The sequence below is a fragment of the Elgaria multicarinata genome, chromosome 5, assembly GCF_023053635.1.
Source record: "Elgaria multicarinata webbii isolate HBS135686 ecotype San Diego chromosome 5, rElgMul1.1.pri, whole genome shotgun sequence".
In the NCBI taxonomy this organism is placed as follows: Eukaryota; Metazoa; Chordata; class Lepidosauria; order Squamata; family Anguidae; genus Elgaria; species Elgaria multicarinata.
In genome coordinates, this window is record NC_086175.1 from 119,082,416 (window position 1) to 119,109,503 (window position 27,088).

The 27,088-nt window shown below is 42.2% G+C and overlaps 1 protein-coding gene across 2 annotated transcripts in view; it reads right to left on the bottom strand.

The window, feature by feature from the left end:
• The window catches only part of ARHGAP42 (Rho GTPase activating protein 42), a 188,251-nt gene extending 162,233 nt beyond the window's left edge, over positions 1–26,018 (bottom strand). For both annotated transcript variants that reach the window (XM_063127116.1, XM_063127115.1), the window contains exon 1: positions 25,533–26,018. In XM_063127116.1, the coding sequence (XP_062983186.1) occupies positions 25,533–25,686 (154 nt within the window). In that variant the 5' untranslated portion in view covers positions 25,687–26,018. The remainder of the gene's footprint in view (positions 1–25,532) is intronic.
• Positions 26,019–27,088: the final 1,070 nt, after the last annotated feature.

The following is a 27,088-nucleotide window of genomic DNA, read 5'->3' on the forward strand; positions in this document are numbered from 1 at the left end:
GTTTTACAGACTATATTCCAGTCAATTGATCAACTTTCTCTTGGTTATTTTATGTTATGAAAACAACCATTCATAGGAAAATCAGTAACTAATCAACAGTTATATGTAATAGCACTATTTTATTTTAAAAGCCAGCATGATCGCCCACAATGGCTGCATTTAACAAAAAGTTCTTTTTTCACTCCAAAGGCGGCAGCTCTCTGCTCAGCCTTTGTCAATTAAAAAAAAAAAGGCAAGTACAAAATTTCTGGGAGACAAAATCTCCTCTCAAACACTTTTATAATGAGGGACAGACAGAAATAGAATCACAGAATCGCAGAGTTGGAAGGGACCTACAAGGCCATCGAGTCCAACCCCCTGCTCAATGCAGGAATCCACCCTAAAGCATACCTGACTGATGGCTGTCCAGCTGCCTCTTGAAGGCCTCTAGTGTGGGAGAGCCCACAACCTCCCTAGGTAACTGGTTCCATTGTCGTACTGCTCTAACAGTCAGGAAGTTTTTCCTGATGTCCAGCCGGAATCTGGCTTCCTGTAACTTCAGCCCGTTATTCCGTGTCCTGCACTCTGGGATGATTGAGAAGAGATCCTGGCCCTCCTCTGTGTGACAACCTTTTAAGTATTTGAAGAGTGATATCATGTCTCTCCTAAATCTTCTCTTCTCCACTCTAAATATGCCCAGTTCTCCTCATAGGGGTTTGCCTCCTTGTTCAGATGACACCTCAGGCTCTGTGGTTAGTAAAACTGTGTTTCTCTGGGATTAGTGCTACCCATAAGCCATGCTGTCGCACATAACATTTTCAGCCACGGTTAGAGACGCTAACCCTGCTGCAGACTGAGGTTAGTGAGTGAGCAGGGTTTAGCAAAATACATCACTCAAGATACCTTAAACCCCTCTGCTTAACCAAAAGCCTTAACCGGCAAGGTTTAAAGTGACTTCTGAACAGGCCCATAGTTTCTAGTTTTCATGCATACTCTTGTTAGTGTGTTAGCATTACATACTAACATCTCAGAAGCTAGAAGGACAGCTGGATATGGATGCAAATGGTTGGCAGAATAGTGCCAATGCTGCACAAAGTTCCCTGCCCCTCCTTCGGACTAAATCATGCAGAATAAATTACGCAGCGTAGGTTAAATGATAAACATTTGATCCAAGCCAGCTTTTCTTGGTACAGAATTTGAATCCTCTAGGGCAGTGGTTCTCAACCTTCCTAATGCCGCGACCCTTTAATACAGTTCCTCATGTTGTGGTGACCCCCAACCATAAAATTATTTTCGTTCTTCTCTACACGATCCATTGTCATCATAACAATAGCTTTAATAATACAAAAGATGATATATGACATAGTTCAGTCAATACAGTTTCCTAAGACCATCGGAAATATGTGTTTTCCGATGGTCTTAGGCGACCCCTGTGAAAGGGTCGTTCGACCCCCAAAGGGGTCCCGACCCACAGGTTGTGAACCGCTGCTCTAGGGCAGGCTTGTATTTAAGTACTAGCCCAGTAGCTATAAGTGACATAAGAAGAGACACTCTGGATCAGACCAAAGATCCATCTAGTCCAATATTCTGTTCACAGAATGGCCAAGCAGCTGCCTGTGGGAAACCTACACATAGATCATGAGTGCAACAGCACCCCCCCATTCATGATCCCATATAGGCATTTCCATTGTATTTCAATGACTTCATTCCACAAAAACCTTGCATATTGAGAAAGGCTGATTGCATTGTATGCAAACCCACCTATGAGGAGGAAACTGATATGCACAGCTTTAAAGGCTATACTATAGCTTTCCAGGTTGTGTTGCACTATAACTCCCATAGCAAGCATGGCCACTGACTATGCTCGCTGGGAATTATGGGAGTTGTAGTCCAACACATCTGGAGAATGCCAAGTTGGGGAAAGCGTTTATATTGTCACTTGTTCCAGAACAGAAGCTGTGTTTGTCTGAAGCAGCAAACATAAACCAGAGGTCAGGGGCTTAGTTATATAGATCAGTGAACTTCAAGTGGCGGGTCGCAACCCAAAAGTGGGTGGCAGGATCAGTCCAGATGGGTTGTGGCAAAGCTGTTGCCGCCACGTTGGGCAATTGTGAAAGGAGATCCCATATTGCAGGTTGGGATCTACATACCTTGTTGAATGATGAGCTCATTCCACATCTAAATACCTTGTTGAATGATGAGCTCATTCCACAACACAGTTGTTGGTCTTTAAAAACATACCACAAGACCTTTTTGATTATTATTGCCTGTGTCAAGTACAGTCCCCAAAGGAACAAAGCCAAGGTACAACTAGAAATTAAAAGGTGTTTTCTGGGTTTAAAAAGTTGTTCTACAACTACAACATACAGGGTGGAATCCAAAGAACAACTTTAGGCACACCCAGGAATTTGCACGCACAGCCAATGGGATGGTTTGACTTCTTACCTTTCAAAGCAGACAATCCAAACCAACACATCACCACCTCCATATCTTCAGCTTATTTTGCAACTCCCTCCGGTTACAAGAACGGTTTACTATGCAAGACAAGAAGGGGCTGAAGTTTGTGAAGCACAAGCCTAGAGACTCCCTTGATGCATGGAAGTAGTTGTGCCATTCTTTGGATCCTGGCCATCAAACAATACTATGCAACTTGTCATGTCCCCGTTAATCCTATGCAGTAAATATTTGTTAAATTTATATCCACCTTAACAAATAAAATACCCAAGGCATATATATGAATTGGAAAAGATAATAATATGAACCTAGTGTCTTAACACAGATTTACGTATTATTTTAAGGTGTACACCAAAGAAACTTTAAGTATATACTTGAAAATGTGACATGCAAGGGGGAAAGTTTGTATTCACAGAATAGGTCTTATCAAACATAGGCCCTGTGCCAACGTGACAATCTGAACAGAGAAACTGTGGTTCAATTTCTGCTTACAAATTAGGATTGGATTCCTTGGGCCATCAGGGCCCTTGGTAGGGAGTGAGTTTTGCCCCCTCCAGCCAATTTTCACTAGGGAGACTTTTTCCTCACCTCATGCAAATGGATGGAGAAATTGCAGCATTCATTTCCATGGGGATGCGTAGAGGGGGGAGAGAGGGAGAGGGAGAGAGGGAGAGAAAAAGAAAGAAAGACCATTCACAGAAAGAAGAAAAGGAAGAAGAAAGCCACAGTGACTAGCACAGAGAGATACAGAGAGAGAGAGAGAAGGGGGAACTCCTAACATTTTTGCATCCCGTCCCTGCTGCTCCAGCAGTCAACATATGGTGGTGCCCAGGGTACTCTTTCAAATTGCCAAATGTGCCCACAGGCCCAAAGAGGCTGGATACTGCTGCTCTAAGCCATCTTCAGCCTATGTTGGGCAGACATGCACACTGAAATGAACCAAAGCACTACATTAAATATAAACCGCTAAAACTAAATACCGAAAGCCCAAACAAATCAGAACAAGTGCTTGGCAGATTGACCCTGGGAGGGATTTTCACAGCCAGGGTACAACCACAGAAGGGGCCCTCTACGCTCGTAGCCACTCTGCACATGAGGGCACCTGGAGGAGGGCTTTTTATGGCCATGGCTCCCAACTGATTGTAACTTCAGCACATTCGTAATGTGTGAAACGTTTCTGTGTATGATTAGAACGTTAGGTTTATCCTGACTCTTTTGCATGCAGCACATTAAGAAAAAGACACAAAAATAAAAGGTGAACCAACATCAAAGATTAACAGTGTTTTTTCTTAAAATGCTCACCTCACAAGTATGTAAGCAAAAGCGTGGCAGCACAAGGAAAAAAGCAACTTCAGTGAGGTTGGATTGATTTTGCAGTCCCACACGGGTGGCGGATGGAATGGGAGGACGCATGGAATTAAAGCCGTTATCTAGGCATTTCATGTAATGAGCCCTTGGAACAACAACAGCATCTAGAGTGAGGGTCATGGGAAAAAGAAGATTCGTTCACCCTTTTTCCTGGCAAGATTTTCTACACTTGGGTGGAGAGCAATCTGTGTTTTGGAAGAATGGGAAAAAGACGGAAAACACAGCGGCAGATTTTTTTTTTTTTTTTTAAAAAAAGGCATCTGCATATTTAACTTTTTGGAAAAAAAAGAAAGAAAGAAAGCACCCAACTCTTGCTTTAAAGGAAATGAAACACATTCTACGATAAATTCCTTCGAGCCCTAAGCAGTCAGTGACACACAAAGCCACTGATTAGCTGACTTTGATCGTAAAGCTTGGATCAGTCACATGACTTTCTGGACTGCACACAGCAGTTGGTTTGTCTTAAGCTCACGTACCAAAAAAAAACCCACCACCACGCACTTCATGTGTCCTAACATTATTTATGTACACTCAGAAAACATTTAGTATGTTTTTTAGAAGTTTTAACAATGTATACTATGTTTTTAATCAATATTTTATGTATTTTATACTTATTGTTATTCCCCGCCTCGATCAGGATGGAGAGGCGGTAAAGAAATATTATTATTATTATTATTATTATTATTATTATTATTATTATTATACACACGCACATATATACACACACAGAGAGAGAGAAAACTGCAGATAACTGTGCTTAACCCATCAACAAAGCAGCTATGGGTCTAATGGCCAAACTAAACAAAAATATCACCATTGGAAAAATAGTTGAACTCTCTGGTACTGAGAGCCTTACCATAGAAGTCACCTGAAGTTAAACACAAGACAGACCTTATAAACGACATTAAAACTTTCAGCAGCTCAAGTCTCACCAGTCCAATAAAAAAATGCTCACACACAATTAGGAAGAGATCTATATGAGAATTTCTTAATTTTACCCTGAAATATGTTTTTTTTAAAAATAATCCAGGGAGTTTTGGAAAATTTGAGGGAAGGGAACATCCCCCCCCCCGAATTTCTCTGGTCCCCCATTTTCTCAAGCCTTTAAATCTCTACTCAAAGCATGCCTTATAAACCACATTGCAGTGGCTAAATGCTCTGGAGGCTTGAAGACAGCTTCACCAGCCCCCAGCGCACAATACCAACTCTGGCTTAATTGTGTTGAAGGCCCAGTGCAGATGTAATGCTACCCAGCCTTCTAAACATAAGATGATTAAGCATCACATCTGCACTAGATCCAACAGATGGGCTTGAGGATTCCGTCCACTCCTTCTCAGGCACTCACATCCCTGGAGTTAGTACTCCTTTACCACCTTAACCACAGTTAATTGTTATGTTGGCATTTAGGTTCACTGTGGTTAAAGCATCAGGCCGAGATCTGAAAATATAATGCCAGGAGTCAACAATAACAAACCTAATTTTGCTAATGAATGTATACATAAAAAGACAGCCAATCCTGGCTGTAATTTGTGATGTCTCCAAGCACTTGCGCATCATAATCGTATTTTTAAGTGTTTTAGATACAAATCTAACGAGCACCATGTGTGCAGCATCGCCAACACTGATTGGAAATCAGAGAGCAGACTTCCCCAACGTAGTGCCCTCCAGATGTTTTGAAAAACAACTCCCCAAATTCCTGACCATCACCCATGTTGGTTTGGGCTGATGGAACTGAAGTTCAAAACATCTGGAGGGCATCAGATCGGGGAAGACCAGCCTAGAGAAAGTTTGCAACACATAGCATAATCCCAAACAATCTCCTATTGAACTTTTTGTCTGTTCACTTCTACACACAAAAGGCTCCACTGGAAGAAAAAACAACACACAACTCAATTGCTGTTTCAACGGCACTAGTGTAGACCTAGCAGTTCTTGCCCATGAGCAAGCCCCATTGTTCTTACAAATTCTTTCAAACATACGTGTCTAACTTATCAGGAAAATGAAATTCTGAAAAAGCTTTTTAATCCATAAAGTTATCCTAATTCAGGGCGAGGAGAAAAACTAACCAAGGCAACAAGATTTAATAAAATCGCTCTGGTTCAGTAAAGAATTAAGCTTTCTATTACATCACAATGCCTAACTTTATCTAGCATCTGCAATTCATTAACTGCCAAGGAAGAACAGATTTAAAAGTTGCCAAAACCAATCAAGTCTGCGGCTTTCAACATGGCTTCGAGCTTGGAGATTTGGTCACAGCTCATTCCTTGGACATGATACCATTCTTGGGACAAAGGCTGTCCTCCCTCTTCCTAGGCTGCTCTGCAGTTGGAACCACAGAGAAAAGGGATATATCCATGAAAGTTAAAACTTTCAAGAAATCTTTGTTGGAACACCCTGATGAGGACCATCCATCAATGACAAAACATGATGCATCATATCTCCTGATGTATGTTGGAAGTTGCAAGCTTCAAAGGGCGACCTTTCACACATCGTTTGGCCCCGCCCAAATACCAAACAATTTCGGAATGAAATGTTATCCTTGAATCAACATGGTACCAGGTATCTTCAACAATTTTACTAGGTTACTTAAAAAAGAAAAGAAAAGAAAGACCAACGGTTCATATTCAAATTAAATTTTGTAGCAAAAATGCGGATTGTTCAACACTGGAAATAGGTAGAATGTGACAAAATCCCGTTTCTTGGGTTAACCTGTTTTATTATATTAATATGAATGTATTTAGTTGTTCAGATACTATATATTCAGGTCAAAAAAGGGTTAATTGTGGGTACCAGGAGGGGACTTGTCTGCAATTGGCTGGTTTGGTTATATGTGGGGTGAGACGGTGAGTGAATGACCCACCAGAAGAGGGTTTTTCGTTTTGTTTTGCCAGTTAGTTCTGAAGTTTGGAGAAGCATCATCTAAGTTTTGAGGGAGAGTTTAGAGGGGCAGTGAGGTAGGCTTAGGCAAAGTGTTAATCATCCATGTAAATAATAACAACATCAGGATGGACTATATGAAAAAAGAATCAAACAGAATAACTTTGGTAGAAGCATACAGAAATTTGTGGGACTCTCAAAAAGAATATATTACCCTGGAACAGAAAAAGAAAGTCGTAAAAAGAAAAACTTTGAAATGGATCTAGTGGGGAGGGAATGGGGAGGGATTTTGAATTAGTATCAATCTGTTTCGTTTTCACTGTACTTTATTTGGAAAATATTTTTTTAAAAAAGAAAAGAAATAATAACATCTATAGCACTGAAACCACTTCTTGAATATAACAAACTTTTATTTTGTGTTACTGACTTAAATCTGTGGGCTAGCTTGGCTTGCGTATATGCTACCGTAGATATTAGCTCTTAATAGCCAGCGCCCACTTCCCCAAACTAGAAATTATAGTAACAGTGATAAATTCGACCCGCTTGGCATTGATTGATTGGTTGGAAAGTTAGCTAGGTCTGTGTGTACAGGTGACTTAGCAGTGATGTCCCACTCCTTAGGTTTGTCCTAGGCATGAGGGGATAATAGGGGAAATCCTTGGTAAAGGAGGGGTGGACATCACAGGGAACTTCCCAGAATTTCAGAATGGTGATGGGGGGGGGGATATGAGAGATAGCTTTGTTTACCCAACTACCTTTTTTCTCAAGAAGTTAATATAATCCAGAAATGGTGAAATCACAGAAATATATATATTTATTTAGTACATTTATATCCCACCTTTTTTCCTCCAAGGAACCCAAGTCTGCATACATAATCCTCCTCCTCTCCATGTTATCCTCACAACAACAACAACCCTGTGAGGTAGGTTGGGCTGAGAGTATGTGACTGGCCCAAAGTCACCCAGTGGGTTTCCATGGCTGTGTGGGGACTAAAACCCGGATCTCCTGACTCCCAGTCCGACACCTTAGCCACCACACCATTTATTAATTTTTGGAATAAGAAATTTCATGACAATATTGAATCTTACTTATTTTTCCTATATTACAAAACATTTCTTCAATTACTTAACTAAAAAACCACAAGAAATTATCACAAGCCATATGATGTAGCTTCTACAGTGCTTTCATCATGAAGAACAGTAATTGTTATTTTTTGATAGGAAGTCAACTCAATCTCAGTTCTGTCCTGCTCTATACTGATAAAGTAACCTTGGCAGATTGTTTAGAATTTCAGTGACATTTCCCAGGTCCAGACAGCGGAAATGAAATCTGATACTCCTTTTAAGAATCTGTGTTAATGACAAGGCATCCGAAATGGTTTTCAAGACACTGTTGGCCACAATGATCACCATCTTTATAGCGAAATTTACTATCTGTTGGGCATCTCATCCAGGAGAATTCACCAAGTGAGTAGTGGCCATAAGTAGCCTGGTGTGCAATTAGTTTTCCTGGGATGTCACAAAGAGCAAGGACTGCAGAGCCTGGCCTATCGACCATGGTCATAAGGGAAAGGTAGCATGCAGATCAGCTGCACTCAAAAGCACACTTACTCGGTAGCAAGTCCTATCAAAATGAATGTGACTTCTGCAGACATTCCTGGAACTGATCTGCAAACCTCTTATTATGTAAGAATATTTTAACAGTGTGCCTGCCCTTGTACATTTGTGATGTTGTTATGCTTAGGAATAACTTGATTGATGTCAATCACTGTTGTACTGCAAATGAAGATAAATGCCAGTCCCACAAAAACCCTAGTACCAAGACAAAGAAGGGGAACCCCACACATTTCAACTGCTACAGAAATCACCAGTATTACACATTTGCTATAGGGAACGCTAGTGTAGCGTCTGTCTCATGCACTCTCCTTTAAATATGTATCTGGTAGAACTGATTGGACTAGTTTTACTACATGAGTGTACACGGGTGTACGCACAATGCATGTTTGGTATCTCCTGCAGCGATTGTGACATGGGGAACTGCCCCAGTTCCTTTGCAGGCTGTATCTTTGTTGCATTTCCCAACTGAGGCTGCACAGGTTAATAAGACCGGTCTATTACAGTAAGTGATTTATGGATTGCAGCTGCAATACATACCAAGTCACCCTACTTTTAAAATATAGATATGGATAGACAGACCAAACATGAGCATGTAAATTCAATAAAGTCCCACTGAAATCAGAAAAGTGAGCATTTTTCTGTGTACTTACGTCTCATCTCAGTTAGGCCCCATTCAGAAGACACCTTAAACCATGGCTTTAACCACAGTGGTTAAGCCAGAAAGCCAGGCTGTGTTCAGAAGACACCTTAAACCATGGCTTTAACCACAGTGAATAAAGCAAAAAGCATTTTTCACCGTGGTTAAAGTCATGGTTTAAGGTGTCTTCTGAACTCAGCCTGGCTTTCTGGCTTAACCACCATGGTTAAAGACATGGTTTAATGTGTCTTCTGAATGGGCCCTTATGCTAATGGGATTTAAGCATAACTAACTTTTCCTGCTCTGCAGATTGTGCCCAGTTTTCTTATATTGCCATTGAACTAAAACTGGGGCATTGTTTCAGCAGGGGGGGGGAAGCACAAAGAAACACATAGCATCATTCTCAGAAACAGACACCTACTAAATTTTAAACTGAGAAGACAGACAGGCAACCCCTTACATTAACCACCACAAAAGGTTCCAAGCAACATAAACAGATCGCAACAGGCAGTACCCTCAAGTGCAAACTAAAACATTTTCGACTTGTCTTTTGACCTCCAGATGCTGAGTAAAATGCAGACACAAAGGTTCAATACATCAGGCCGCGCATTGCTGTAGAATGCAGAGGTGAATATTCAAACAAAAGGGTATTCCTAAGATACTTCCGACTTTAATGGTACAAGTACTATGGTAAATTACAAAGCAATGGTGCATTTAAGAGAATTAAAAATCAGAAGAATAAAAAGAATGCATGCTTAATATTTATTACTCGCCAAGCTACGGTTGAAGAATTTAAGCATATCCATTCCAAAATATAGCAAGATGTCAAGTTTATATTTATTTTATTTTTATTCATTTGTTTACAACATTTATATAGCACTCCACATATAAACAGATTCCTGAGAAATGAAGAATAAAAGATAAAAAGAATAAAAATACCATATTTTTAAAAATATAAAGAATAAAACATATAAAAAGTTTTAAAAACAGAATACTAAAAAAAAAAACTATGGTTGGTCAATCAAGGGAGGCTTAACTCAAGATGCCTGCAGCAGGTGCCAAAAACAATACAATGTTGGTCCCTACCTAACCTCCAGACGCAGGTTCCACAAGAAAGAGCAACCACACTAAAGGTTTTATGCCAAGTAGATTCCAATTGGGCCATAGGATCCATGCGGAATCACCAGGAGCATCCCATCTGATAAGCGAGAAGGTGCTCTCTATATTATTCTCCATTATGACATATTTTGAGGGCCCCTAAAGGGCTGAAAACCAAGCATTTATTTATTTATTTATTTATTTTATTTAGAATATTTATATACGGCTCCCCATTGAAAAATTTCAGTGTGGTGTACAAGATAAAATGAAAATAAAAACAGAATAAAACGGTTAAAACAAATTTTAAAAGAAGCAAATACAGACATTCAAGGCTGCATATTAAGGAAAGACTTCTTGGAATAAAGATGTTTTCAGGAGGCGCTGAAAGGAGTACAAGGTTGAAGCCTGCCTGACCTCCAGAGGCAGGGAATTCCATAGGAGGGGAGCCATCACGCTGAAGGCTCTTCCCCTGGTGGACTCCAATCGGAGGATGGATCTATGTGGAACCACCAGGAGCAGGCCCTCGGATGACCAAACATGGAAGCACAGTATAATATTACAGATTTAAGAAAATCAAACAAAATTAAGAGTGGATTAAATCAACACCTTAAATTTGTTCTCAGCTTTCTAAACTGGTGGAAGAGAATATTATTATTATTATTATTATTATTATTATTATTATTTATTTATATAGCACCATCAATGTACATGGTGCTGTACAGAGTAAAACAGTAAATAGCAAGACTCTGCCGCATAGGCTTACAATCTAATAAAATCATAGTAAAACAATAAGGAGGGGAATCGAATGCAAACAGGCACTGGGTAGGGTAAAAATAACAGTATAAAGTCTGCGCAACATCAAGTTTTAAAAGCTTTAGGAAAAAGAAAAGTTTTTAGTTGAGCTTTAAAAGCTGCGATTGAACTTGTAGTTCTCAAATGTTCTGGAACAGCGTTCCAGGCGTAAGGGGCAGCAGAAGAAAATGGACGGAGCCGAGCAAGGGAAGTAGAGGCCCTTGGGCAGGCGAGAAACATGGCATCAGAGGAGCGAAGAGCACGAGCGGGGCAATAGTGTGAGATGAGAGAGGAGAGATAGGAAGGAGCTAGACCGTGAAAAGCTTTGAAGGTTAACAGGAGAAGTTTATATTGGATTCTGAAGTGAATTGGAAGCCAATGAAGAGATTTCAGAAGCGGAGTAACATGGTCAGAGCGGCGAGCCAAGAAGATGATCTTTGCGGCAGAGTGGTGAACAGAAACCAACGGACTGATGTGAGAAGAAGGAAGACCAGAGAGAAGAAGGTTGCAGTAGTCCAACCGTGAAATAACCAGTGCATGAACAAACGTCTTGGCGGAAGAGACAGACAAAAATGATCGAATCCTGGCAATATTATACAGGAAAAATCGACAAGATTTAGCTACTGCCTCAATATGAGGAATAAAGGAGAGCGAGGAGTCAAATATAAAGCCAAGCTTCCTTGACCGGAGTAAGCGTAACATCATTGACAGTAAGAGAGAATGAGAGATGAGGAGAAGGTTTAGGAGGAAAAACGAGCAATTCAGTCTTTGCCATATTGAGTTTCAAATGACGATGAAGCAGCCAAGCTGAGATATCTGAAAGACATGCCGAGATACGATCGTGAACATCAGGAGAAAGTTCCGGAGATGACAGATATAGTTGTGTATCATCGGCGTACAGATGATATTGGAGGCCAATATACTTACCTATACTGATACTTTTATTATATGGGAACCTGTAAATATTAGGAAGGATCCAGGATCTGCCTTTCACAAGAAGAAGGGCTCCCTGTTCAACTTTTTGGGATCTCCCGTTCATCCCAAAACACATTTCACGCCATTTACCAGAGTCTCGTGACTCTTTGGCCGTTTCTACACCTGTGCATGCATATGACACACAGGGGATCCCGGGAGCAGGCAGGGACAATCTCTGTACAGCACCATGTACAATGATGGTGCTATATAAATAAATAATAATAATAGTAATAATAATTTTCCTGGGATAATCCTTAGGTGTAGAAAGGGCTTCTGCATTTTCAGAAGCCTGGAGGGGCTCTCATGGGAAGGACGATCCATCAGCGCAGGAACTTCAATGTTTGAAATTTTACTGATTTGGATGTTTATGTTTTAGGGCAATTTTTTTAGGTTGCAATTCTCTACAAACACCTGAGAATAAATCCCACTGAACACAGCAGGGCTTCTGAATACACATGCATAGGATTGCACTGTACACTTGGCTGGTTAGCTGTTTGGAATATAAGCATTGGAAAAAATCCTCTCTCTCTAAATAGATAGTTTCATCTGCTTCTGACCCACCAAATGGATAAGAACGTAAGATCTTTCACCAGGTTATTGTGAATAACAAAGGACCACTCTCTTTTATAAGCCTGAATATTAAGCTCCAGAAAATGTTTATTCTGCTGGCAATCTCAGCATGCTCTGCCTTCTACAAAGAGAAAGAACATACAGAAGCCCTTCCAATGACAAGAAAAATAAAAAGCTTTATCCTTCGTAGAGCTGATGAAAATAAACCGATGCTGTGGAGAACAGATAAAGCAGAAAATCATTTTGAATTAATTATAACAGGAAACTGCCAGGTTGCCACGAAAATTCCCAGCCAATAAAGCCCCAAGAGAATCCCTACAGACTCAGTAAGAGTCATTTTTTCCACTCTAATGAGAACAACAGTCACAGAACTACTTTCTTACGAACCAAGGCCATTTATTTTAGTCATTCTGAGTAAATTTAAGTATCCAGCAAAAGGAAAACTGTAAAGCTGCAATCCTATACCTATTTACCCAGGAAAAAGTCCCAATGAATTCAACAGGCCTTACTTCTGCATAGCTATATACAACAGCTACTTGCAATCTGGTTTCCCTCCAGATGTTTTGAACTATACTATAAGTTTCCTTATTTTATACTTTAAGCTGTATTTTACATTTTTAATTCTTGTGAACCACCCAGAGAGCTTTGGCTATTGGGCGGTATAGAAATAAATAACTCCCATCAACACCAGCCAGCATGTACCATGGTCAGGGATGACCTGAAGGGCACCAAGTTGAGGGAGGTAGATGTAATTTTATGTCACTTATTACAACATAATCCTATACATCTAAAAAGGTCCCTTTTTAAGTTATTAATATTGACACCCACCACTGAAATTTGATAACACTTGATTTATTCATTTATTACATTTTGATACTGCCCAACAGTCAAAGCTCTAATTGTTGTGATTAGGATTTGCTTCCTAAATGCAGGATGTTGCCAGTGCAGTTATTACGCTAATTCCCTGCAAATTAAGGTTGCAAATTAGGAGCCAAATTAGGAGCCAAATTATCTATGTGCATTCTCTTTCCTTGCCATCCCCTATCAAAAACAGTTTCACCCTTCCCTTCCATGCACTGATCACCATTTTACGCTACCTACCCACGAATGTAAACCCTGATTAAAGCCAGGGATGGCATCAGCATCCAGCACTCCCAGGCAGTTGACAAGGCCAAGCATCCCAGCATACCCTATTTTAGCATCCTTTGCCACTGGCCTAGGTTTACCTGGCAGCAGTGACTGGGCCTGAGATGCCACCCACTTTGTTAAACTCCTCACAATGCCTCAGAATCAGGGCTGGCCCTATCATAAGGTGGGGTGAGGCAGTTGCCTCAGGCGACAGATGCTGGGAGGGGCAGCAAGGTGTTTGAGAAGAGAGCTATGTGCTTTGCAGCCTGCTCTGTGCCTCTTAAATTAGCCTGCTGCTTTTAGGTTCAGCGGAAGACATTGTCCCATCATTATTGTGGAAGGGAGATTAATCTGCTTGTCCAGGCAGCTTTTGTACATAGAATGGGAGGAGGTGCTATCTTGTCCTTCACCTCTGGCAGCAAAACGTCTTGGACCGGCCTTGTTTGGAGTGCCCACCATAGTGCTGCTCTGGGGATTTGGGGAAATCAGTTGGAAGAAGCATCCCAGGTGCAGGCGCTGCTGCCAGGTAATCCTGTGGCTGAGTAGGAATGCATTGACTGTGGGGGAACAACAAGGAACAGGGAGAACCTCAAACCTGGAACCCACTGTCTGCAATAACTCTGCTTTGCGTTGAAATGCATGCAACACCAACCAGAGACATTGATAGCTAGACTGCAAATTGGAGATTACGTTTCAGTGGCTCATCTTTAGAGTGTATCAGCTCATGCAACTCCCAGAACGGCCCACCCGGGTACAATTTAGCTTACAGAACGGTGGAGGAAGGGAGAGGTTTCTTCACAAGTGTCACCACCACCTCATTGGCTTGCCAATGGGCTCTATGGTATGATCCAATAAGATCTGGCATGGGTTTTCCGCCACAGGCATGCTGTCTTACTTTACATTTAGGGTATGTTCACAAAACACCCTAATCAACACTCAGTGGTTGTTTTGAACTGTGGGCTATTTGTTGAACTGTGGGTTAGCATGTTGTCTGAACACAGCACATTTTCCATAGGATGGATTATCATGTTGTTTGAACTCAGCCAGGGTAGCTTGTTAACCATGCAGTGTGGCTTTTTAACTAACCTGAACAACCCAACAACAAAGTAGGAGTTCTCAAGATTGCTTGTTGAGAAAAATAAACCACACTGCACGGTTAACAAGCCACCTTGGCTGTGTTCAGACAACTCGCCTACCCACGGTTCAACAAACAACTCACGGTTCAAAACAATCCACACTCAACCACTGAATGTGGCTTATTGTGTTGTGTGAATAGCCCCTTAAGGAGAGGATGGATGTTAAATGCAGTGAGCTACACATATTTGCTTTCTTTACAACACAAATCTTCACCTTAGGCAGACCACAACAGCAGTGCTACCACCATACAAATACATGGATGATGATGACGACAACAATAGTTCCCAATGTGTTTGGGGTATAGGTCTATAAAGGTTGAAGATACCATTTTACAGCCCAAAAATGCTATAATTTTATAACTGCAGGGCATTTGAGGATTCCAGATTCCAACCATATGAACATTTTGCTGTATGTTTTTTTCCTGGCTGCACCACAGGGAATGGAAGAGCAATGCACACATTTCAGTCTCATGAACAGATTTAACAAACCTTTTACTGCAACTATTTTCATCTTAATGTCAAGTGCATGAACCTCAAATACACAAATATTTTTCAAGCACCAGTATAAAAGGTTGCCTTAAAATGCTCAATATCAGAACAGATATATCAGGCCTTTGGTTAAATATTTACTAAGGGAGCTACTGGAAACTGTTTACCAGTGCCATGGCTGAATTCTGGACGTTGCATTTTACCTTACGCTTGTTACTAAAGTATGGAAAAATACAACGATCCATCTTTTCAAAAGAAATATGGCCCACCATCCCCTGAATTCTAAATTGGTGAGGTACCCATTTAGATGTTTTACCCCATTGCACAGATTAATGTAAAAGAACCTTAACTAAAATGAGCACTCTATAGCCTTGAAAAAACACCTTTGATAAAATAATTTGTTAAAAAACAATTTGTTTTTTTAAAAAAATTGGAAGGAGAATTGTGCAAATCTGAAGGCCACATCTGACACTACATTATCTCAGGGGGAGGGGAGAATGCATGTTCTCCAAGCATGCAAAGATTCTCATCAGCGACTGCTTGAATTGGATCTTGGATTGTAAATCGGCTTTAAGGAATTTCAAGATTTCAGTCTTGCTTTTCGCACCAGAGCTTGGCAGAAGAACAAAAAGATGCTTTAAAGTCCAGTTGGACAGCGTACAAATTTTATGCCCCCTCATGCAACCCTCCCCACCCCCTCAACACACTTGAAAGGATTCTGTCCACAACACAGATTCCAAAAACATGACTGAGATGCTCCTTGCATCTACAAGGTGGTTTCTGCTAAATTCAGTGGAATTTCTCAGGCCCTGGATCAGAAGCAAAAAAAAAAAAAAAAAAACCCTCTGTGAAACTTCCCTTATGCAAAGGGCTGTCAAAGTAAACAAACCCCGAAGAACCGTGAGAAATATGTGCTTCTTTTGAGCTTACATTTCAGGGTATTTTTAAATTTGCTAACCCAGAGGTTAGTGTAAATGACAAATCTGTTAAACAAAAGATCTCTCAATTTATTACAACTTAATCTTTATCCAAGGCAGAGTAGGGATTTGAATCCGAGTCTTCTTTGACCCTTTCTATATTTCTATCTCTTAAATACATTTAAGAATTTGAGAATGTCCTCTGAGCTTCTGCACTTCTCACTCTTTCGTTTTCCATGTTATCTCCACACACACACACACCCAATGTCATTTCAGTGATGACCATGGTGCACCCTGCCTGAGCACTAAATACAGCGAAGGGTTCCACTGTATTTAAACTTTAGTTCACAATGAATATTACGCGCTCGTTACTGTTAAAAAGGTAGGGAAGTAGATGAATAAAAAGCAAAGGTAGCTGCACTGGCCGATGAATAAAAAATCCGGAGGGGGGCAGAATCCAAAATCCACAGCTATGGCAATCCCTTTATTAGGACTAACCGAAATGTCACAAAAGATTGTGCAACCTTTTGAGTTCTCTAAAACTTTTCATCAGCCAAGGTGGTAGAAAAGACAGTTCAAGCTTTTTAAGGCATCTTTAGGATCACGGCACCAATCATGCATCTGTGATTGTGTAAGGGGACTTCAAGAAATCAAAGCAAAGGCTGCTGAATTCGCTATTAACTTATCCATTTGACTAGTTTTGCCCTTTGTGAAAACACAAAATTGGCTTTGCAGAATGCAGCTCGACACTGCATTATTCAGGCTAAGCAAAGATAACAAAAACACATGTCTAAAAATCCTTCTTCTGGAGTATTCCTTCCACACATTTAGCCGCTGTAGACTATCAATTTCTGTCATTAATAAATTACAGTGCACACCTCAGTAATGCAACAGAAATATGAAGACGCCATTTCTTTCAGAGTGTTTTTGTGCTTTATTATTTCATGATTATTTCTTTAATGCAGCTGCCTAAAGATAGGTGCACAGGAAGCAGCCATATGTTGAGTCAGACAAGTATTATGGACACTGACTAGCAGTGTCTCTCCAGAGTTTCAGGAAGGTGTTTTTCCTGCCCAAGCTGGAGATGCTGGGAATCTAACCTAGGACCTTCTGCATGAAAACCATGCATTCTGCCGCTGCACTATGGCCCTTTCCTAAAACCACCATCAAGTTTTAAAACTGTTCATGGCAAAGCCCTCAGTAAGTAAGAACTATCTGCACGTACTCACTAAATGCAGCAAGCAGCTAGTTTGGCTGAAGGAAGAACACAGACATGCACAAGGGGTGTGCTGGGTGTGCCCAGGCACACCCTAATGCCTCAAGCAATAAGCACTGAATTAAGAGAGCCATTGGGTAGGGATCCAGACACAGCACGAACAGTCCTCAGGCTGCTTCGCTGCCACACCAAAGAACCACTGTCTCTGAAAGAGCAAAAAGGAATCACTCTACTGGGAGCCTCTCTGCCACTAGGGGCTCATCTACACCAAGCAGGATATTCCACTATGAAAGCGGTATATAAAAGGCAGGAGTCGCACTACTGCTTTATAGCAGTACTGAAGTGCACTGACAACTGTTGGGACCCATGGGCACAAACCATATACTGCTTTCATAGTGTTAGATCCTACTTGGTGTGGAGGTGTCATGGGCCCCAACAGTTGTCAGTGCACTTCAGTACCACTATAAAGCAGTAGTGTAAATCCTTCAGTGTATTTCAATATCATTATAAAGCAGTAGTGTGGCTCCTGCCTTTTATATACCGCTTTCGTACTGTAATATCCTGCTTGGTGTAGATGAGCCCTAGGCTTCTGCTGGAGTGGCTGTGCCAACCAACCTCTTGTCAACAGAGACGCGTATAAATGATACTGGTCCATGCCGCACCAAAATGTCACCCACACGACAGGAATGGCCCTCCAGCTGTGCGCCGTTGCTCCTGGCAGCAGGAGCAAAAAGGAATCACTCTGCTGGGAGCCGCGCTTCAAAGAGGCCAGGAGGAGGGCCCCGAAAGGCTAATAGCACCTCGTAAGTGCCTCTTCTGGCCAGTATCACAAGGTCCTACCAACGCTGGGACTTGAAGAGTATCTCCTCATTCCCACCACCACCCGCAACGGCCCTCTCACAATCTGGCAAGCTGAATGCAGAGTAGGGCATCAGTGTTTATAGTGTTTATTAAAAACAATGTCCTTTATGATTGAGTATTCAATAAATGTGCCCCTTTATTAACTTAAATTTTTTTTTAAGTTCTCTGAGTGCACACCCTAATGAAACATGCTGCACACCCCTATGAGGAAGAAGCATGGGCATAATTTTACTCCACCCTCAAAGTCGCCTCTTGCCAAGCCCATTCATCTCAGACGCTACTCACCCTCTTTTCCTCCAAGGTCTGGCAACTGAAAGGCCATGTAGCACAACTCAAGGGACAGGATTTGTCCCAAAGTCAGCCAGTTGATGACCTCTCTGCCAAATTAAAGCGATCTGGAGAACTAAAGGGTACTTCCTGCCTTTTTAATTATTCCCACATCCATCAATGCAGTTCCTCCCCTGGTCCTTTCCCTCCCCTGCAGGAAGAGAGAGGCAGGAGAAGCCACATCATCCATCATGACTGAGGGCTATTGAGAGGACAGCTGTGATCTGGCCACCCTACTCCTTCTAGACCAGTGATGAGCAAGGGCTTATCTCCAATGACCACCACCAATTGCCATGTTTTAATGATTCTTCAGTGACTGTTTTGTTCTGTTTTGGAGTTTCTGTCTTTCTTTTTTTAAAGTCAATCCAAATTTATTTTGCAGCCTTGTATCAAAAATGCAAGTTATCCTCACCTTGTACAAATAGTGTGATATATGTCGCTACTGGCCCCTCCAACGGGAAGAATGTTTGCACATCAATCCCTTATTAACTTTGCCATTCATCCTTCTATTATTGTTTTCTCTCACAATCAAAACTTAAGGCTGGATCATAAGAACATAAGAAGGGCCATGCTGGATCAGACCAAGGTCCAACTAGTCCAGCACTCTGCTCACACAGTGGCCAACCAACTGTCGTCCAGGGACTATCAAAGCAGGACACGTTGCAGCAGCACCCTCCCACCCACATTCCCCAGCAACTGGTGCACACAGGCTTACGCCTCATATACTGGAGACAGCACATAACCATCAGGGCTAATAGCCATTGATAGCCTTCTTCTCCAGGAATTTATCCAACCCCCTTTTAAAGCCATCCAAATTGGTGGCCACCACTACATCTTGTGGAAGTGAATTTGACAGTCTAACTATGTGATCTGTGAAGAAGTTCTTCCTTTTCCCTGTGCTGAATCTCCCACCAATCAGTTTCATGTGATGACCTTGGGTTCTAGTATTATGGGAGAGGGAGAAAAATGTCTCCCTATCCACATCCAGATGCAACTGTGTCTTTGTGGGTAGCAGAATGAATTTCCCTTCCTCCCACAGCTGCCACCCTAAATCTACTCTGGAGGCTGGAGAGGGGAAGATGGGGAAGTCCACTCATGTGACAACTGGATCCAACCCTTAGGGTGCAAGAATAATGGAGTATGTCGATCTCTTTTTCTTTGCTTATGTTACTTGTAAAGTAAAACACACATAGGTGGTACTCTATTAATAATTCACAGTCTTGATTGTGAAGATACAATTAAGAGAGTTAAGAGAGTTACTTCCACACCTGAAAGCTCTTTGGAGAACATTTGCCTTGCACCCACTCACCACTGCCTGCCTGTATGGTCCAAGCAGCAACAAACACACTCCCCCCACTGCTGTTGAAAGCTATTTTTCTTTTTTAAAAAAATTACTCAGAAAATGCCAAAGTGAAGGCAGGGAGCAGTGCTCCTTTCTCCTGCCCTCACTCCAGTTTGGCTTCATGGTAATGCTGCATAGTAATGCAATAAAGCCAAATCGGAATAAGGGCAGGAGAAGGGAGCAATGCTTCCAGCTCTCACTCTGGCAGTTTCTGGGTTGGACATGAATGCTGGCAGTAACAAGAAGGACAAACACTTGGTTGCCACCATCACCACCAACCCAAAATACCAAATTATAGACACACACTTCACACCCTGTAAATAGGGTAGCAAAGTTGGGGAGATTTCTGCTTACTCCGTTATTTCTGACAAAAACACAGAGGAGCTGACTATAGAATCCAATCATAGGTATACAGACTCTCTTTTGTTGGCATTACTCACTTCCTTTTCCAGAGAAAAATCCAATTGAAGAATTGGACTATTCTGCATCAATTCTCAAAATTTTCTCAGAAGTATATGACATTCCAAGGCATGTGGCAATGATGCCGCTCTGTCTGAGAAGTCTATTTGGCTAACTGGCGACATATTTTGGTCAGCTTAGAGAGAAGCTAGACAATGTGAAATTAAACACATCTTTGCATTTATCCAGAAGGGATTTTAAGAAAAACTGTGCAAATAGTATCAGAAGGGAGCAGGCTGATAATTATTGGAATCACAGCGGGTCAGTTCTGGGCACCACACTTCAAGGATGCAGACAAGCTGGAGGGGGTTCAGAAGAGGGCAATGAGGATGACCAGGGGTCTGGAAACAAAGCCCCATAAGGAGAGACTGAGAGAACTGGGCATGTTTAGCCTGGAGAAGAGAAGATTGAGGGGAGACATGATAGCACTCTTCAAATACTTGAAACGTTGTCACACAGAGGAGGGCCAGGATCTTTTCTCGATCATCCCAGAGTACAGGACATGGAATAATGGGCTCAAGTTACAGGAGGCCAGATTCCGGCTGGACATCAGGAAAAACTTCCTGACTGTTAGAGCAGTACGACAATGGAATCAGTTACCCAGGGAGCTTGTGGGCTCTCCCACACTAGAGGCATTCAAGTGGCAGGTGCTTTTTGTGAACCGCCCAGACAGCTTCAGCTATTGGGAGGTATAAAAATGTAATAAATAAAATAAATTTACAGTAGATTCCTGGATTGAGCAGGGGGTTGGACTCGATGGCCTTATAGGCCCCTTCCAACTCTACCCTTCTATGATTCTATTCTGTGACAATAACTCAGTAGGCGAACACATGCTTTGCACGCAGATTTCCCCTGGTTCAGTCCTTTCTATCTCCAGTTAGGACTGGGAAAATTCCTGCCTTTCCAGTCCGTGTCGACAATACTGGACTAGATGGACCAATTGTCTGGCTTGGCATAGCGCAGCTTCCTGTGTTCCAGGCAGAGGTGGAGTTCAATCCTTTCTTTCCCTGCCGTGGAAAATTTCTCCTCTGAAGGTACTTTTTGCATTGAGAAGAAATTCCCCCCTGGTATCAGAGGAGGGCTTCCCCACTCCCCTTTAAATAACACCAGTTTCACAAGGTTTAACTATGCTTCCTGCTTCTTTTCCAGCTTCCTAAATATATTTATGCTGAAGTCAAGAGTTGTGGGGAGTTAGATTACACGAGAAGAAGACAAGCCACCCAGAATTGTATATAAACTCAAGAAATACACAAACAAGGGAAATCCTTCCAAAACTTCACTTCTGTTTTGGTTCACAACCTCAGCTACCTACCCCATTATTTAAGGATGAATGAAATCACTAGGAAGGTATAGGCGATCACATATACAAGCAGCATGTTAGCTAACTGTTAATCCTTCCAATGCATGAAAGGTCTTTACATCAGGAATTCACCCATGCTGCATTGCTAAACATGGTTTTTAAGAAGCTTTAACGTGAAGCTATATAAGTTATATATAAAAAAACTGGTGCTTTGAGGAACAGCGTGTTTGACTTGAAACTGGTCTCCTAGTCCAAATCTTCTCTCAACCATCTCACCATGGGGCCTCGGGCTGCTCAGCTTCACTCAACTTAACCTCACAGGATTGTTGTGAAGACAAGATAGCATAATACATGCTGCTCTGTACTTGTTGTAGGAAAGGTAAAATGCAAATACAATCAATTAAATCAAACAACCATTTCAGGAGGAACAATACCTCAGTGCTTTGCAAGGAATCTCCAGTTAAAAGTTAAGAGGTGATGGGTCAGGAAGGAGGTGATAGCAAAGACAGGCAGCTGGACAACCATCTGTCAGGTATGCTTTAGGGTGGATTCCTACATTGAGCAGGGGGTTGGACTCGATGGCCTTATAGGGCCCTTCCTACTCTACAGTTCTATGATTCTAAGACCCCTCCCTGCCCTAGATCCATGGACAGCTGCAGCTGCCAGTCAGAACAGACAATACTGGACTACATGAACAATTAGCCTGCCCTGGTACAAAGTAGCTTTGTACCAGGGCAGGCTAATTGTTCATGTAGTCCATATTACTCAACAAAATAAACAATATTACTCAACAAAACACTCCAGGTACCATCCAGATGAGTATTGTCTGTCAGGTTAAGGTTATAGGAGGAAATGAAATATCATTTCAGTTTTGGTACGGATAAGAATTTACCGAAATACGCAAAGGTCCCCAATATGCAGGACAAAAAGAACTTGAGTTTTTTTTTTTTTTAAAAAAAATCAAATGCTGGACACTCTGAAAAGGACTGATTCATCCCATTAGGACCAGGTCTTTGAGTGCTTTAGCTCTTAAAAGTCTGGGTTTAGTTGCCTGTGTATCAACCATGTTTGTGGTACTGAATTAGAATTGCCACCTTTTTTTCCTGACATGTTCCTCATCTTTAACTGCTATATGACAGGCTGGTATATCATCATCCTCTCCATGTACCTATTGAATTTGGCCAGTTTAGATGAATAATGAAAACTTTGTTTCAGTTTCTTTTTGATAAGAAATTACCAAAATTCACACATTTGTTCACCTCTGAGATGGAAAGAACTTACAATTTAAAGAATTTGAATGCAAGAGAAAGCAAAACTGACAAATCCATTCATCCCTACTTTGGATATTGGTGCTGTGGTCCTTAATGTGTTTACCAAGAATAATGTCACCCAATTCAATAGCAGTACTTAATAAGTTTGTCTTTTATAGCATCATATAGCATCAAATGGGTGTGTCCCATCACATATATAAGTGCTGGGGACCCACATTGAGCTCTGACTCTCTGGTAGACCTAAGCATTTCCAAACAGGAGGTATTTGTTACATACATACGTTACAGACAGTTACATAAGACCCTGTGCACTCTTTACCTAGAAATAAGCCCAGCTGAACTCGGTAGAACTCACTTCCAAGTAAACATGCATAGCCAAGGCATCACTTGGGATAGTCTTCACTCTGCTGTTGCTTTTATAGTATGCTCAAGAGCATTTTATAGCCTTTGACTCGAGGGTACCCCCTCTATTCTTTCAGACTGCTGAGTTTTCATCTCTTCTTTCCCCTCCTCTCGTTTATTTACTTTTATTTCTTTATCAGTCAGACATAATTATTTCCCATATGTTATTAGCCCTATACCATAACAGAAGGATATGACGTTGCTTTGAGATATTGTCATAGAGCGTCATCACACAGGGAGAAATCACATTTGCTTACTGTTGCTTCTCTGTCGCGCATTTGTCCCTCATTACTTCCTCTTTTGAAAGAGGAAGTAAACAACGTGCATGTGGGCCATTTTGATTGCGCTGCTTCTCCTGCACCCAGCAGTAGATAGCGGCAACTTCCATCTTTAAAAATAAGTCGGACTTACTGGGGTGTTTTTTTGTCACGTGAAGAAGGCTAGAAGGGGCAGGAAGCATATGCCGCCATGAGAGGGGACATGCGAAAATCCATGAGTGCCCATTAATGAGCATGCAATAAAACGCTCGCCTGACGGAGCTCATAGAAAAAGAACTAAGTCTGCAATTCCTAACATACTAAGGAGTAGGAACTAAATCTGCAATTCCTAACATACACTTATTAGGGAGTAAGCCCTATTGACCACAGTAGGGCTTACTTCTTGAGCAAGCACGGGCAGGCCCAAACTCTAAACCAGTGGTTCCCAATTGGTGGTCCGCGTAACCCACCCAGGGGGTTCCATTGCACCATTCACATATTCACCATTCATTTCTGGAGTCCACTGACAATTAATTCCTACCAGAAGTAAAATATAACATCACAGAGCACCTGTGACAACCTTCAGAGATTACTTCCCTGCACCTAATCCTAAAAACTCATGGATAAGGAATCCTTTTGAATGTGGTGATGTACAACTAACAACTCTATCTGTGGAAGAGTAAGATGCACTTGTTGACGTGACTTGTGATGGTTCATTTAAATCATTTTTCAAAGAATATAGACTGGACCAATTCTGGGTGATGTTTTTTCCTGATTATAAGTTAGGTGTAAAAGCTTTGAAACATCTAGTTCCCTTTTGTTCCACATATCTTTGTGAACAAACATTTTTGACATTTTGTTATATGAAGAACAAGCATAGAAATCGGCTTAATGTTGATCCAGATTTGAGATTAAAAGTAGGAAATATTGAACCAGTTGTGGAAGGGATTGTTCAGGACAAAAATTTGCATGATTTCTCACATCACATTTAGGTTTAGTAGTTGCTAGACATGTCATAATTTGTTCAACTGTAAACTAGACATTAGTAAAATTAAATTCGTCTTTATATTCCTAACTAAATCATTGTCATTTTTGCGTGATAATATCACAAATTTTATGGTCTGTTTTTAGTATACCTAAAATCCTTTGCTTATTAGGGACTACCCCTTATTTTCTCCAAAAAATTGCTCCGCACAGGTAACTACCATAGAGATAACATTTTTTTCAAAAGTAGGGGGTCCATGGCTTGGCATTTGAAAAACAAGGGGTCTGTAGTACTTAGCTAATTGGGAACCACTGCTCTAAGCGAGTTGAAATTGTAAACTCCTAGGGGGCAGGGGACCGTCTTTGTTCGTTACTCTGTACCTCTTAGAAGGCGAGGAGTACTCAGGCTGAAGCACAGAGCAGAAGAATCGAGTTTAATGAAATATCACCAACACTGAATATTTCTCTCCCGTACCCTCCGCCAAAATCTTGAATCGGGATAAAGGATTTTTTATGACACCAGTACATGTATTAATTGGCTTACCTAAGACGTTTGCATTAACAACAACGACACTGTTAATAATGTGATTGTCGCTTTCAGCAATTAAAACGTCCTTCTGACCTCACGGTTACAATTCCCACCCCCAATAATCACACTATGTACTGGACAGAAACCTGAAACTCTCCATAACCCTCTCTGTATCTGATGAAGTGGGTTACAGTCCACTGAAACTTATGCCAGCATTAAACGTGCGTGTCCTTCAAAGGTGCACCAGGACCCCTTGTCGTTTGGGTTTGCAAGAGACCTGACACGGCCGCCCGTCCCCCGCCCCGCTCTGGAAATTATTATTGTTAGGGTCGATTGCCTCTCGCCCAAACATGTGCGTGGCTTTCTGTCCCGGGGCAAGGCGAGCGGACGCCGAGAAAACTTTCCGTGCCACCAGCAGGGGAGCCCTTCCGCTGGATCCATTCAAACAAAAGAACAGCCTTCCTCGCCCCCCCCTCCCCGCACCCCCTTCGGCCGCCCCACACACCGCCCCCCTCCTCCGGAGCGTCCGCTCCCCACCCCCTTACTCACTCCTGAGCGCCCCAATGAGAGAGCTGCCGTCCTTAATGAGCTCCTTAATGAACTTGTTGGTCCTTTCCAACTCCACCTCGTGACATTTCAGTCTCTCCCTGAAATCCGGACTATCCAAATAGGAATCGCTGAACTCCAACGTAGGCAGCCCCATAGCAGCCGGAGCGCCAGCCCCCACTGCCAGCCTGGGGTGGAGGGTGGGGGAGGAACAAAAGTGGGGCGGAGAGCGAGAAAGCGAGCCGCGGTAATGGATCTCCCGCCCGATCCGAAGTCTCTCTCTCTCTCTCTGCAAAGAGGCGCTTCCGAATGTTGCTGTCAGCTGTTTACATGGTCGAGCCAGCAGGGCATCGCTGGATCCGGATCGTCACCGCCGTCTTCTTCTTCCGGCAGCCTGGGCTTGCTTCGTGTCTTTCCTCCTCCCGCCAGCTCCGCGCTCGCTTTGAGCCTCTCCCAGCCCGGCCAAAAAAACTCTCCTCCCAGCCCAGGTCAACAGGCAGACACGCTGGAGGAGGGGGGTAGGGAGAAAGAGAGTGGGGTAGGGAGAAAGGCGGTTCTGATTCTTCTGCTCCGGCCCAATCAGTGCCCTTCGCTTCTTCCCAGGCCTCCCCCACCCGCCTGCATCCACCCCACTTTTTCACTGTGCCACGCCCCCTTCCCCCTCCTCCCGGCTCAAAAAGGACCACCCACCCACCCAAAATTAGAGTCCACCCTCCCCAATTCATGTTTTGTTTCGGATTTCTTCGGAGGCTCGTGGGCTATGAGCGCAAAAGGCATGCATTTAAAACAACAACAAAAACCCAAAGGTCATACATTCGATTATGAGGATAAAATGGTGATTTCCAAACATTGGGCCTTTTTTAAGCCTAGGCATGTTGTTGAGAGAGAAATGGCTTGAGCTTCCTACACGCGGTAACTTCTTTGAAATGTTATTTTAACTTATACTCCTAAAGCGTTGGAAGTGCAGCAAATGGATGGTCCAAGTAATCCCGACACAACAAGCGGAGAAATCGTAGTTTATGGTCGGAGGGAGGTTTGGATGAGGGACGGCTGGCTCCTAGCTTTTGGTGGTAACCCCTGTGCAGGCCAGGAGGGAGAGCTTTTTTTCTGCACCTTGGGAATGCAGTGGTGGCTGGAAAGTTTTATTTGAAGTTCTGCTTGTCTTGAAGTTGTTAAAGGCACAAGAGGCCTGTCTAGTTCATCCCACCTGAACGGATTCACAGAACTAAATCCCAGTAGGGTTGAATAGAGGAAGATGAGATTGGAAACAGGGCCGTTTTATCAGCTCTGTTGAAAAACCAGCTTCATTGGGCCCCTCCTCTCCCTGAACAGTTTCCATTCCAGGTGGTCATGATAAGAATTACCATCAGCTTGGAGAATTGGTGCCTGACTTTCCTCCTTTTATTCCTCTTCCTTTCCCCCCTTCCTCTTCATCCCTTTTTCCTTTTGCAACATGACTTTTAGATTGCAAGCCTGGAGCTGTGTCATTTGATTGTACTCTGGGAGTTGTTTTGGCTGAAGAACAGCATAAAATGCTTTAATTAAATAAAACACCATGT